At 37.8% G+C, this 15,876-nt stretch overlaps 1 protein-coding gene across 3 annotated transcripts in view; it reads left to right on the top strand.

The window, feature by feature from the left end:
- The window catches only part of LOC150098036 (nose resistant to fluoxetine protein 6-like), a 202,238-nt gene that overhangs the window by 84,465 nt on the left and 101,897 nt on the right, over positions 1-15,876 (top strand). For all 3 annotated transcript variants that reach the window (XR_016549590.1, XM_090406345.1, XM_090406346.1), the window contains exon 7: positions 7,027-7,120. Coding sequence is in view for 2 of the 3 variants with exons in the window: in XM_090406345.1 (XP_090262471.1) it covers positions 7,027-7,120 (94 nt within the window). In the remaining variant the exon portion in view is untranslated. The remainder of the gene's footprint in view (positions 1-7,026; positions 7,121-15,876) is intronic.

The raw sequence follows: 15,876 nt of genomic DNA, 5'->3' as shown, positions 1-15,876 counted from the left end.
GTAAAATATAATTATCTCTTAGCAACTGTATAATGGATCTTAAACCTTGTGTATGCTATAACCAGTTAAATCCGAGAGTACCTTTATGCCGGATGTATGAATTCATCAAATGGGATTCTTATACTTCACATAATACAATCAATCTTTTAGCATTGTTATTCTCTACATCCTTACCAAAAGGTCCAACCTGTAGATCTCCAGCCCTTAAACCAATTCTGCTATTCAATTCCCCAAGGACAAAGAGCTCATAGTCATCACTACATGTTTCCATTGGTTCATTTGGCTGCTCAAACTACTCACTCTTTCACTTCTATCATTGCCTCGTCTGTTGGAGCTTACGTTTCTATATATTATATATGGACCTCCATGGAGTCAAAAGTCTCATCACAAGAGGTACACACAATTACACACATAGCCCATCAGGTGAATAAATCAGCATTCACCACAATGACAGTGAGTGCATTCCACTCACCAACCATTCTCCATGCAAAGGACTTGCACCTGCTCACACCTTCCTTATACAGTTTCCAGGGATGTCCCCTTGTTCTGTCCCCTCCCCCCTTCTCCTATTCTATGAAAAATTTCTTCTACATTAACCTGCTTTTACCAACTTAAATGTTACAATTATATTCTCTCTCTTCCTCCTATTCACAAGGCTTTGTAAACTGCATTCCCTCAATCTGTTTTCATATTCCACATTCCAAAGACTAGTTACCACCTTAGTCAGTCTTCTCTGGATCATTTTCAATATATCCTCATCACCAGGAAAATCAGGGGACCAAATTTGCACTCAATAATCCATACGGCACCTGATCAAGGCCTTTGTTATTTTTTCTTGGTTTCCTTTTGTATTTTCTTATTATTTAATATCTATTAATATCTCTTCCTTGTGTTAATCGATTTACTTTAATTCTGACTTAGACTGACTACCCTGAAAATCCTATCTTAACACAAGCTATGGTGCTAGACTCAGAAGGCTACCTATCTACTTGGCCGAATGCTAAGAGTAACAACGTGTATTGAACTCTCGGACAAAGGGCCTATCTCCTTGTTGGAGACAAATCCTTTGTAATTTCCCTGTCAGATACTGGCAAATTTATTTGTTCTGCTGCGCCAGCCTGTATCCTTAGGTTAGGAGGAATCTTTAACCAGGGAACTTCTCTCAGAAAATATACAGAGGTGATTATCCTTATGCTTATCCTTCAGCACCTAATTATCTAAACTAATTATATTCAATGATGCTTGCAATCGTGGCCTATATATTCAAATATACTCCACATTAGGGTTCCGAATTTTATGAGCGATGAGTTGAATTCAGGCACAGGCTATTTTCAGGTTAAAACATAATGAACATTTTATTAAGATCACAAAATTGTACATAGTTACATTCATTCTCACTATTATATTAAAGTCATACTCAGGTGAGGAGCTATTATTGATATTTAGAACTTAATTGGAAATCTAACATAAGCTCCCTTTAAGACTCCACTCATTTGAGTGTACACAATGCATTTATCAAAATTCTAATCTTCCCAATTTATCCTATCAAGCTATGTTAAAAGTTACAAATTATGATTATCACATTCTACCTAACTCACAATCTGAGACAAAGTTACCAATAGAGCTAAACCTTTGCAGTTAACGCTAATCATCTAAAGTTCCTTACCAGAATGTCCGTTCACACTTAATACTTAACTGCAATTCACACTTATTTCACATCATGCTTCTCTTTTAACATAAAGGTGAATAAAACATTACTTTACCAAGATAGTCCACATTCTGCATACAGTGCTAGGTTCTCCTTCCTTGAAACTGGGTCTGGAACATCATAGAATTACCTTTACGCACATGGTCATATATGATGTTCATCTCGTCTGCTCCTTCAGCATGGCTGGTGATCTGTCCATGCTGGTCTGGTTCTATTGCCAGTTGTCCTATTCCACATCGCTGTCTCAGTGGTCACGTTATGCGGGAACTATGGCTGTCGATATTGAACATCTACAGGCTATCCTGGATCCATCACAAGGCGAGATAGATCCACTCGTCCGAGAAGAGCAGGTCAATAACCAAATGGTCAAGACACAAGTAGGGGAGAAAAATGACGATCAAAAAGTCCTCTGCGAGGGGGGGGGGGGGGCAAACCCTTTTTATTTTGCATCTTTAGCGCCCTCTTTCCTCTTACAAATCTTCGCCCGACACTCATCTTCCTTTCCTGCTAGTCCATCCAGGTCACCGCGCCTTCTTAGGTTCGCGTCTTCTGCAAATTCCAGCATTAGCCGCTTTCTGATAATTTACACTGCCGCAAGCGTAATGCTCGCCCAAGCACCTTGAACCTTAGATTACATACGTTTCACATAGAACATATTATGGCAGTTACAAATTATTAAAACATAATTCTTCACACAGAATAATTGACATGTCTGATTCATGCTTTTGTATCTTTACATAAATTATTCATTCTATACATTCTTTTCACAATCAGTTTCTATATTAAAGCTCAAGTATCTCTTAATTGTTTTCTAATTCTTGTTGAATCCTGAATAAATCAATTTATAATTTAAAATTCTCCATTCAAGATTCAACACCTTGTACAATGGAACTAGAACGTCTTTATTTTAGAACATTAACGTCTCCTCCATATCATTGTAATAATCTGATGCAATGACTCTTCACATCTTGTACAATGTGTTCTCTGAACTTCAGATCTGTATGAAGTAGTCTGGAAATGCTGTCCTAGAGACCAAATGTGGAACTTTTTTTTTCAAGCCACTTCAACACCTCCAATAAGCAGGGCAGTGGCCTCATGCCAGACAGTGAAATTCATCTCCCACCTAAAGACAATCACAAATATCCATGTCCAGGACAGGATGTTTGTGCATTATATAGTGAAAATGAATTGGATTTGAATACTGTCCTAGACATAAAAAATTAGATCTGATATAGATGTGGCAGTGTTTTTTCTGCTCACAAATTTGGGTTTTGAGGAGAGGAAACACTATTAAACAAATAAATAAATAAAAAACTTGTGAAACTTTTTCATCAAGATTCTGACTAGTGGCATCCACAACTAAACTCTTTTTTTTAAATTTCTAATTAAACTCTAAATCTTCATACACAATAATATAAAGATTAATGCAACCACAAGAGAAGTAAAATTTGTTTCATTTTTATTGCTTTTCCATTCCTCTGCATTTGCTTCTCCTGTTTTATCTGTTTGCAGCACAGATTATTTTAAAGAGAAGAATCTGAAATAATAATTAGAATTTCAAAATTAAAATTATATTACATGCCTCTCTCATTTAATGAGCCTTTCCTTTCATTCATATCTATTACTATTATTACTATTATTACGGGCAACTCCAGGGAGTCATTAGACTCATCGAGGGAGGCCCCAAATCATATTCATCACAACTATCTGACATTCATACAGTATCTATCATACCTCGCCTTAAACTCATTCACTGTCACAGCATCCACTACAGACTCAGGGAGCGCATTCCACTCATTCACTACTCTAAAAGTAAAGAACCCAGCTCTAACACCTTTACTAACCACACTTTTGCCTAGTTTCCATGGATGTCCCCTAGTCCTCCCACAACCAGCCCTGTTCTCAAAAATATCTTCTGAATTAATTTTATAGAAACCCTTCAGTAATTTGAATGTCTCAATCATATCTCCCCTCTTCCGCCTATCAACCAATTTTTGCAACCCACAAATCCTCAACCTGTTCTCATACGGTTCATTCCACAGACTTGCTATCATCTTGGTCACTCGCCTCTGGATCCTCTCCACCTCCTCCCCATCAAGAAGAAACCTAGGTGACCAAATCTGAGCACAGTAGTCTAGATGGGGTCTTATCAAGGCTCGATAGAGAGGAACAATAACCTGCTTGTCTCTGCATTCTTCAGCAACCAAGTGATTTGATGAGCTGTTTTGGTCACTTTTGGCAATGTGTCCCCTAAATTTCAATTCCTTATCCACCAACACTCCTAAATCTCGTGCCTCATCAATTTCCTGGAGCAGGGTTCCACCAATGCAGTAAACTGCCGCCAATCTTTTCACCCCAAAATGCATAACCTTACATTTTGCCACATTAAACTGACATCCATTCTCCTTAGCCCAGACCTCCAATCTATCCAAATCATCCTGCAAAATTTTGACGTCATCTGCATTCACTATTGCCCTACCCAACTTCGCATCATCCGCAAACAAATGAACTGTTCCTCTCAGATCATTTCCTATATCATTTATGAACAAATTAAACAGCAGTGGTCCAAGAACAGATCCTTGTGGCACACCACTAGTCACAGGCCGTCTTGTGGACTCTACTCCCGAGTAAACCACTCTCTGATATCTCTCCGTCAACCACCCTCCTATCCATCTCACCAACCCTATATCCATTCCCATATGCTGCAATTTACTGATTAGAATTCCATGTGGAATCTCTTACCTTTCTGCCTGTAGATGGGAATACTTGTACAATTCAAGTTTTTTTGCTAATTCATTAATGGCTATCCTTGGAAAAAAATGTATTGGAAAAAAAAGAAAATCTCAATTGTACAAGTATAGGTGGAAAGTATACATCTATGGGTGGAACGGTAAGAGATACAGAAAACAAAGGTTCACTAAAGAAGCATTTAATATAATGTGAAGATTCAGACTATAAGAAAGAAGAGAATAATTTTTGCAAGGATAATGTTTTTGTTTCACAAAAACTTAAAATATGTTCTCCAAAATTCAACATTTTCATAAAAACCGAAATTTAACCCAATTTGTAGTATAAACAGCAAGCCTATTTGGCTGAGTGGTTAGTGTGCCCTCCCTCCAACCAATAGGCTGCTAGTTCAAATCCAACCATAGACATGGATGTTTGTGATGGTCTTTAGGTGGAAGTGAGACCACCACTCTGTTTATTGGCAGCCTGAAGCGGCTTGTAAGAGCAAGGTTTCCAGACTATCTAAATAAATAAATAAAAAACATACAAAAAAATATATAAAATTGTTAAAAATAGAAAAAAAAAATCCTAAGCCCACCCAAGGTACAAAATGTAATCCAGGGGTTTGCATATAACCTTTCATGGGTGGGAACAACATAAATATATATTGATAATAAAAAAAGCAGCATCCTCCCAGGATTCTGTGGAACCTTAAGGTGCTATAAACATAAACAAATTGTGTTTATGTAAAATAATGCTGATTGTTGGTGCATTTGTTTAAGGAGAGTAAGGGGAAATAGAAATGAGAAAGTTAATAGTCTTACTCTCATTTCCAAACCCCAAGATGTACACTGGCAAATTCTTCTACTAACTATATATATATATATATATATATATATATATATATATATATATATATATATACATATACACACACATGGTGTGTGTGTTACATCTTGTACGTGAAAACATAAGATCTTTATTTTCTTAGGATTCTTCTTCTTCTGCAGCTTGTCCCACTTAAGTAGGGTCGCTGTTCTCGGTGAGTCTCCTCCACATCCTCCTGTCTTCAGCTGTAATCACATCTGAGTTCTTCATCTTCAAGTCCTCCTCCACCAGCTCCCTCCTTCTCTTCTTTGGCTGCCTGCACTTCCTCCTCCTCCCTTGCACATCCATCTGCATGACCTTTCTTCCCACATACTCATCCCCCCTCCTCATTACATGACCAAACCATCTCAACCTTGCCTCCTGTATCTTTGCTCCTAAGTTTGCCACTTTCCACTGCACATCCACATAAGCATTCTCCTCTCTGCTACCTCAATCCTGCTGATGTTATTTTTCCTCAGGGCCACAGTTTCCATAGCATATGTCATAGCTGGTCTCACTACTGTCCTGTAGATTTTGCCTTTTAGATTGATCAGCACCCTCTTATCGCATAGCACTCCAGCTATCTCTCTCTCTCTCTCTCTAGTTCTTCCATCCTGCTTGAATCCTGCATTCCACTTTCTTCACTGATGACATTTCCTTCCAGCTCCAGATCTGTCTCCTGGCTGCCATCCACTTTGCAACATATATACTCTGTCTTACTTCTGCTCAGTCTCATAGCTCTCTCTTCCAGCACTTTTCTCCAACTTTCCAGTTCAGCTGCCACTTCGTCTCTTGATTCTGCACACAGCATGATGTCATCTGCATACAACATTGTCCAAGGTGCATCTTCTCTCACCTATTCTGTCACCATCTTTATCACAATATTAAACAGGAATGGACTTCTGGCATATTTTTCCAGTACCTTCTTCTCCCTCAGACCCCTTCTGACTTCTTGCTTTAACACTCTATCATATGCTTTCTTCAGATCAATAAACAACAGATGTAGCTCCTGTTGCTTCTCTCAAAACTTTTCCATCATCTGTCATAACCCAAAGATAGCATCTGTTGTCAATCAACCAGGCATGAAGCCAAATTACTCTTTTGCAATCTCCATCTCCTTCCTCAGTCTTCCATCAAGAACCCTTTCTAGGATTTTCATTGTGTGGGACATCAAATTTATTCCTCTGTAATTCTAACAGTCTTGTGCATCCTCTTTACTCTTGTAGATGGGGACAAGAGTACTTTCCCTCCACTCTGGTATATTTTCCTGTTGGCAAACTTTTATGAACAGGTCCCACAGCAGATCAATTCCCTCTTAGATTTTCTTAGGATAATTAAATAAAAAGTTGCATATCATTAACTCACTTCAGATTCTTTTATGGTATTATGATGAAACATTACTGTTTCATAATTTGATAATAATACTAAACAAAAAAATATCGTGTTATCTTATGGCAACTTTATGAGACATTTGTTTTTTATCTGGATAGTTAATAATCCATTTTTTCTCATGTTGGAATCTTTAATTTATTGATCTTCAACTATATAAGTTTAGGCATTGATATTATTATTATTTTATTGCATTGTGTTTTGTTTTATTATCTTATAATGTATTATTTAATTTAGTTGTTCACATCTCTTATTTAATACTCAAATTCTGAGGTGATAACAGCAGTATGTTACTACAAAATAATTTGCCTAAATATTTACTTTTTTGTTTAAAGCAAATACAGCCCATTTTCTGAACAACCAGAATGATTTTTTCTTCACTGCAGTGATTAGCTCATCTCTTTCTGTCGAAACATTTTTTGTTATAGCGTAAGTAGATTAGAGATTATTTTAAATGTATATAATTCATAGTATTTAACCTGAGTGTAATAGCTTATGAATTATTTTTTTAATATTTTTTCCAGATTTAGATTAAATTATTTTTTAAAAAAATTATGTTATCACATTTTTTGTTTCTACTTTACAACAGCACCAGTAACACTTTGTATTAATAAAAAGAATCACTAGTAGAAGCTTGTAATCAACTCATACTAGTGATCTTTTATGTTCTCATCATATATGTAATCTTATTTTTGTTATATTATGAAGTCATTGAAAACTAACTAGCTTAGTATTTTATTCCATACTTTAAAATGCTAAACTCATACTATACTATAGTATCTATGTGATGACCAAGAAAAGCAGTTTGACATAGCAAAAGTTTTCTATAGGAAATTTATGTTTGTGTGGAATGGGAGGAATATTCCTCCTCTTTCCCCTCCAAAAAAAAAAAAAAACTGATTCTTAAAAAAATAAAATTAAAAACGCCCAAAAGCATTGCACTCAACACTTCCTCCAATCACATATCCACTACTCACTAATTTCTAAGGCATTTGATTGGGTCTAACACAGGGGCCTGCTCATTAAATCGCCATCTTCTACCCTTTACAGCTGAATTTTATGTTGAGCCCCATACACGAGAGGTTGGTTGATCAACCTATAGTACATTAGTACTGTGTATGGGTAGTGGGTTGGGAAAGAAGGTACTTGTTCACATTTGATTTAAATGACTGTATATTGTATTCCTTGAGGAACACAACAGAGGAAAGCTGTTCCATAATACAGCAGTTTCAGGGATGAAGGAGGAGGAAAAAAGAAACTTGTTCTGTAAGTTTCGAGTTTCAAGGTGTACTGTGACGGGATGTTGAGCATTAGCTGCATATATTCCAACAAGCTTAATACTAAGTGGGGGAATTATTGATGCTATTTCAGATGAACATTTTCCATGGAAATATTTGTAGAATACACATAATGCAGAGACCAATCATCTGTGTGTAAGTGAGAGGGGGGGGGATGAATTGGTAAGAGATGGATCATTAATAAGTCTAATTGCTTTCCTCTGTATTGAGCCAAGCATTTTGAGGGCGCTTTTGGGGACCTCACCCCATATGTCAGAGCAGTATTCTATGCTGGGTGGATTTGTGATTTGTATCTACTATATAAGGTTGACAGCTGTTCAGGGGTGAAGTAACGTCTTGAGCGAAAGGGAAATCCTAGTTTTTTAGAAGCTGAGAATGCAATCGTTGTGATGTGTTTATATGAGAGGCTTGGTGTCAGGGTAATTCCAAGAAGAGAAATCTCAGATTGTCTGGAAATTTGGGGGTTACAAAAATAATACTGGGAGAAAATGGTTCTTTTTTTTTTATGAGAAATAAGACAGTACTGGGTTTTATTAGCATTGAAATTGACTAGGTTATCTGAACCCCATTGGAGGATGGCTTGGAAATCAGAGTTGAGGGCAGTGGTGGTTGATGTTCTTTAGGTGGAGGAGGAGTTGTATAGAGTAAGGTTTATCAAAAGAAAGGGAGGAGTGCAATGTGATGTTGTCTGCTAAACTGTTTATTGGGCTGGTGGTCAGCTGAAGTTGATATATAGCAGGAAGTGGGTTGGTGAGAGGACAGAACTTAACCAGGGTCATATCCATTCCTATTTGTTCTAATTTGCATAACAGAGTTCCATGCGGTATTCTGTCAGATCATCATCATCATCAAATTCCTGCCATGTACCCTCAAGGGGTATACAGGATATGATAGTACTACATGAAAAAAATTACATCATTACTAACTTCCTATCTACAATTTTCCTCCAAATCAGTTTGTTACTTGTGAAGACTCCAACATTATCAGATCTTATATTTCTATCGTCTAAGGCACATTGTACCGTATCAATCCACCTATATCTTGGTCTTACTCTGGGTCATTTTCCTGAAAACCTGGCAGAGAACGCTTGTTTTACTAATCTTTCTTCACCCATTCTGTTTAAGTGACCATACCACCTGAGACTAGCTCTGCTAACACATTCCTGGATGCTGACAATGTCAATTTCTTTCCTAATATCCTCGTTTTTAGTATGATATTGCCATTGCTGCCATCTGTTCACGCCTCTAATCTTTCTCAGAACTCTTATATCTGCGGTCTCTAGTCTTTGGTCAAGTGTTTTACTTCTGTCCCAGCTCTCAGATCCATAAGTTAAAACTGGTTTGAACACTGTCTTGTAGACAGCTAATTTAGTGTACTGACTAATTTCTCTCTTATTCCATATGAATTTATTCAATTGACTTCCCACCATCCAGCTTTGCTGATTCTGTTGTCTATTTCTATATTGAATTTACCATCTTCACAAAAAAATCGTGCCTAAGTAGCTGAAATGTTTTACTTGTTCCACAGGTTCTCCATTCACAACACAGTTGACCTTTTCAGTGATTCTGCCTATTTACATTGTCTTTGTCTTTTTATTGCTGACCTTCATACCATATCTATTACAACAGTTATTCAATTTAGTCAGAGAATCTTTCAGACTTGTAGCAGATTTATTTATCATCATCTGCATAAAGCAAAGAGCTGACATTAACATCTCCAATTTTGATATCATGTTTAATACCACTTTCCTTCATAACATTATCCATATAGATAATGAATAACAGAGGGGATAATGTACATCCTTGTCTCACACCAGATTTAACATTAAACCATCTTGCTGTACTTCCTTCAATTCTAACTGCTGACTTACAACTCAAATAAAGACTAAGTATTGCTTGATATAATGCCCCATCGACACCATATAACTGTAGTGTATTGAATAGCTTCTCTCTTGGCACCTTGTCATATGCCTTTTCCAAATCGACAAAACTTAAATACAGATCTTTGTTATATTCCCATGCTTTCTCGACTATTTCTCATAAAGTGAAGATCTGATCCTGACAGCCTCTATTTGGCCTGAATCCAGCATTTTCTTCACCAAGCTATCCTTCCACAATTCTTCTCAACCGTTTCTCACGTATACTTACATATATCTTACCAGGAACACTCAATAGGGAAATACCTCCATAATTCTCACTTCAATTCTCAGGAATTCGTCCCTCTGTCCAGGCTTTCTGAACTATGCACTGCAGCCACTGTAAGATTTTATAGCACCATACTTCAGCATTTCTGATCAAATATCATCTATTCCTGCTGCCTTTCCACATTTTAGGCCTTTGATGGCTTTTTCTATTTCAAGTATGGATATGTATTCCTGCTGCATGTCTGGTCAGTGTTTTTTACCACTATGCTGTCATCACTGCCTATTTCATTTAGCAGTTTTTCAAAGTAATTACTCCATACCCCAAGGATATCTTTTTCTTCCGTTTTCATGTCACCTTTATCATTTCTAACTCCTTTTACAGCACTCTTTCCTCCATTCCTAAGCTTCTTCTACAACCTCCAGAATATTTTGCCACCTTCTTGATATTTATTTTCTATATTCTTGCCAACGTCCTCCCATGATTTTGTTTAGCTGGTTTTACACAGTGTTCTTCTTTCATACACATACACAAATTCTTGCATTTGTGTATGTATTCTCTAAGAGCACAAGCTGACTTATTTGCCAAGAACTTTTGATATGTTTTCTTCTTTTCCTTCACTGCCTCTTTAACTTCCTGTGTCCACCATGGAGTTCTGATTTTTCTATCCTTGCAGACAACTTCACCACATGCCTCTCTAGCTGAATCAATCAGGGCTTTCTTCAAGGCTTGCCACTGAATCTTCATTATTATTTATTATTATTATTATTACGGGTATCTCCATGGAGTCAGTAGACTCATCGCGGGAGACCCAAACTAGCAAAACAATATCTGTCATATCTCTTCTTGAATTCATTTACAGACAAAGAGCTCACAACTAAGTCAGGCAATGAATTCCACTCATTTACCACCCTCCAGGCAAAAAACCTTGTTCTGACACCTTTGTTAACCACACTCTTCTTTAATTTCCAGAGATGGCCTCTTGTTCTTCCATCACTATCACACAGCTGAAACATTTCCCCTGCATCAATCCTATAAAAACCTTTTAGTAATTTGAATGTTTCTATCATATCCCCTCTTCTTCACCTATCAACCAATCTCTGCAATCCACAAGCTCTCAATCTATCAATGTAGGGAGCATTTTTTATATCACTCACCAACTTGGTCACTCTTCTCTGAACCCTCTCCACAGCCTCCTCATCTCCAAGGAATCCAGGTGACCAGACCTGAGCACAGTAATCCAAATGTGGAAGTATCAATGCTTTATAAAGGGGAATAATAACCTCTTTATCTCTGGATGTCAGTGTGTTTCTCAACAACCAAGTAATCCTATGTGCAATCTTGGACACCTTAGCAATGTGTCCTCTGAACTTCATCTCCCTATCTACCAATACCCCTAAGTCCCTAGCCTCATCAATCTCTTGGAGTACCTTTCCATCGATGTAGTACACAGCTGGTAATCTTTTAATCCCAAAATGCATGACTTTACACTTTTCCACATTGAACTGACATCCATTTTCTTTTGCCCATTTTACCAGCTTATTTAAATCCTCCTGCAAACTTTCAACATCAGCTTGATTTTTTATTGCACTACACAACTTTGCATCATCAGCAAACAACTGAATATCTCCCTTTAAGCCATTTCCTATATCATTTATATACAAATTAAACAACATTGGCCCAAGCACAGAGCCCTGAGGCACACCACTGGTCACCTGCCTCATTCTGGACTCGGCTCCTCCATACACCACCTTATGGTATCTCTCCCTGAGCCATTCTCCTATCCATATCACCAATTTAATATCCATTCCCATCTGCTCCAATTTACGTAACAGTGTTTCATGGGGTATCCTGTCAAAAGCCTTAGCAAAATCCAGAAGTACCACTGTGTAGCCAGTTCCTTTGTCCAACTCAGATGTTATTCTATTATGAATAGTTAATAGATTGCTAAGGCAGGATCTACCTTTAACAAAACCATGTTGGCCTCTATAGAGTATCATATCCTGATCCACCCATTCTTGAATTTTGTCTTTAACCAACTTTTCCAATACTTTTACCACTACTCCTGAGATGGTGATTGGTCTGTAATTCAATACCGCAGTTTTAGAGCCACCCTTATGCAAAGGAACCACTTTGCCTAACTTCCACTCCCTGGGGACCATACCAGAGTTCAAACTTAAATTAAATATCCAGGTAAGAGGGGGTTGACAATTCATTTGCACATTCACGCAACACCCGAGCTGATATTCCATCTAAGCCTACCGCAGTGTTTGCATTTAAGTTTTGCAATATATTTAATACCTCTGATTCTTTAGCTTTAATTCTCGCATTTGGTATTGCTATAGGTGTAGAGATATCCTCACTTGGGTGATAGACTTTCGAGAAGTGATCACTCAGTAACTCGACTATTACATCTAATTTTGTCACTTCAATACCATCAGCACCCACTAAGGTTATCCTTCCGAAGTCATTCTTCCTCTTACTTGCCACATAGCAGAAGAACTCTTTGGGATTACCCTTGATCTCTTTGGCTAAGGTCTTCTCATAATCTGATTTAGCTTTTCTTACTATGCTGGTAACCTTCCTAGCTTGAGCCTTGTACTGCTCATGGGTGTCCTGATCGCCCTTCTCCTTGTAAATTCTCCATAACATTTTCTTTTTTTGCAGTTCAAGCTTGATACTACTGCTCATCCATCTAATGCCTGCCTTGTTTGACCTCCTGACCATGGGGACACAATCTGATATTGCTTTCCTCAGATACCCGCTGATTTTATCCCAAGCACTGCTAACATCTTTCCCTTGCAATATGTTCTGCCATGGGATGGCTGCAAGCTCACTCCGAAGCTTGTTATAATTGCCTAACCTGTAGTTCCGTACATACCCCTTCTTAATAGAAAAATCCACAGATTTTGCAACCTCCCAAGTCAATACCACATGATCGCTTTCACCAACTGGAGGTAACGAGAACACCTTACTTATGCATATAACCTCTGAACCAATAACCAGGTCCAACACTCTCACACCACGTGTCCCTTCAGTTACGTGCTGTTTCAAGTAATTATCTCGTAGAAGATGTATGAACTCCATTTCCTTTTTGCTACGTGATATTTCCTCCTTCCAATTGATATCACCATAATTAAAATCCCCCATAATAATCACTAAGCCTTCACTCATTGCACTAAGTTGCTGATGCATGAATTCAATATCTCCCCCCGTACTCCCTGGCCTATAGCAGCATCCAACTGTATATTTGGTTGCGTTGGTCACTATTTCGCACCAGACTGCCTCAAATGAACTCTCATTCAAATGTCTATCATCATGATATACTACTTTCTTTGGCTGCAACACATCAGCTATCATCAACAGTACTCCTCCTCCTGTTCTATCTTCTCTATCCTCCCTGAAAATACTGTACCCATCACATTCAATTCCAGTGACCACATCTTCTGCTGACAGCCAAGTTTCACAAATAATGTTTGTGTATTTTAGTCTACAGTTCACATCTGAGAGCTGCTCAACTTTTATTCACTTTAAAACTTTCTTACATGTTATTCTTTTCAATATGAAATTCAATTTTATCCTGCTCAAGACTACATAGTGATCACTTCCAATTTCAAATCCTCTATAAACTCTGGTGTCCTGCACCAAGGAGAAAACATCACTATCAACAATAACATAGTCAATGAGACTTTTCTTATTCCTTACCTCTTCTCTCCATTTGAATTTGTGCACATTTTTTTGCTGGAACATGGTGTTAGTAATAACCAGTCCATGTCCTGAGCAGAAATCCAAAAGATATTTGCCATTATTATTAGCTTTGCTCTTTTCTCCAAATTTTCCCAAAATATTTTTGTATATCTCACAATAATTTCCTACTCTTCTATTTAGATTCCCAACAAATACCAACTTTTCCTTTTTCATTGTGTCAGTTGCTTTTTCTAAAGCATCAAAAAATTCCTCCACTTCTACCTTAGTAGAACCTTCTGTGGGAGGCACAAATAAGTCTCATTGTCCAGTTCCCCATTCTCATATTTTCCCACATTACTCTACTTGAGACTGAATGCCATTCAAGAAGATTAGCCTTGTATTTTGTGTTGAATACTATGGCTACTCCTTTTCCTTGATTGTCATTGCCTGAATATAACATTTTGTATTTATTGCTCAGAAAGATCTCACCAGTTTTGGTCTTTTTTGTTTCAGTTACCCCTATTATGTCGATGTGGTACTTATCTAATTCCTCAGCTAGCTCCATTTCTTTGCCATGCAGGCTTCTTATGTTGGTAGTACCAATCTTTAACTCTGGTGATGTTGAGTTGGGGTGTGTTTTCAGATTTGTTCCAGTAGCTGAATTTTTGCTGTTCACCCTGGTTCCCTGGCAAAAACAACTGGGGCCTTGTTTAACTGGGCGACGCCCCAGCTGGCATGAAATTTTGTAATGTTGTACCATCATTTTTTATTTTGGTTTAACCGATAAGAATACAATTTGGTCGGCTAAATCCCAAATTGCTAGCCCATCCTCGTTCATTCAGTATCCAAGTAGATACTCAACAGGGTGCACCACGAGAAGGTGAGGATTGGACATTAGGTTAGAAGCCCTGGTCGGTTCTCCACATTCCTTTAAAGGCTATGTGGAGGTCTCCTCTCGGTTATACAGCTTTGACCCTTAAGCACCCCCCTTTCTGTCAGATGCCTTTGCAAAATTCAGCAGAATCACTGTGTAGCCATTTCCTTTATCCAACTGTGCTGTTACTCTACTATAAAATAGTAAAACACTAAGGCATGACTGACTCTTTACAAAGCCATGTTGCCCCTCATACAATATCACATTTTTATCCACTATTCTTGAATTTTCTTTTTGACTAATTTTTCCAGTACTTTTACCGCCAAATCCGAGATACTGATTGTTCTATAATTTGTTGTTACAGTCTTAGAACCTCCCTTATGCAAGGGAATTATTTTGCCCTCTTTCCACTCCCTTGGAACTCTACCAGGGCCAAGACTTAAATTAAAGAGCCTAGTGAGAGGCATTTCCAGTTCTCTTGCACATTCTCTCAAAAAAACCCTGGCTAATATCCCATCTAATCCCATAGCTGTATTTATATTGAGATTCTGCAATTTCCTAAGAAGCTCTAATTCTTCCACCTCTATTCTTGCATTAGTGTCTGTCACACATGTTAACACAGAACCTAGTAACCTTACTAGGATAATATATCCTTGCAAAGTGGTCACTCAGTAACTCGACTATTTTATCTGCTTCTATCACCTCGTGACCATCATCATTTATTAAGGTTAATCTTCCAAGAGTTATTCTACCTCTTGCTTTTCACATAACGAAAGAACTCTTTGGGATTTCCTTTGGCCTGCTTGGCTAGATTCTTCTCATAATCTGATTTTGTCATATTAGTCACCTTTACTGCCTGAGCCTTGTAAAGTTCGTTAGTTTGCTGGTCACCTTTCTCTGTATATATCCTCCACAGAATTTTCTTCTTCTTCTCGGTTCATGCTGAATGATATTACTCATCCATCTAACTCCTAGCTGATTAAGCCTCCTTACCTTAGGTATACAATTTAATATAGCTTCCTCTAGATGACCCTAACTATCTCCCATGGACTACTGATATTCTTACCGTGCAGTGTTTTATGCCATGGCACATATTTAAGCTTAATAATCACCAGCCTTTTAGTTCCATATATACCCCTTCACAGAATATCTCTCATGTTGTGCAATCTCCAGTCAAGACCGCAT

Source organism: Typopeltis vanoorti, chromosome 16, assembly GCF_054136105.1.
Source record: "Typopeltis vanoorti isolate ZY-2024b chromosome 16, IOZ_Tvanoo_1.0, whole genome shotgun sequence".
Taxonomy (NCBI): domain Eukaryota; kingdom Metazoa; phylum Arthropoda; class Arachnida; order Uropygi; family Thelyphonidae; genus Typopeltis; species Typopeltis vanoorti.
The sequence above is the reverse complement of the archived record's forward strand: the minus strand, read 5'-3'. Positions and strand labels throughout refer to the sequence as shown.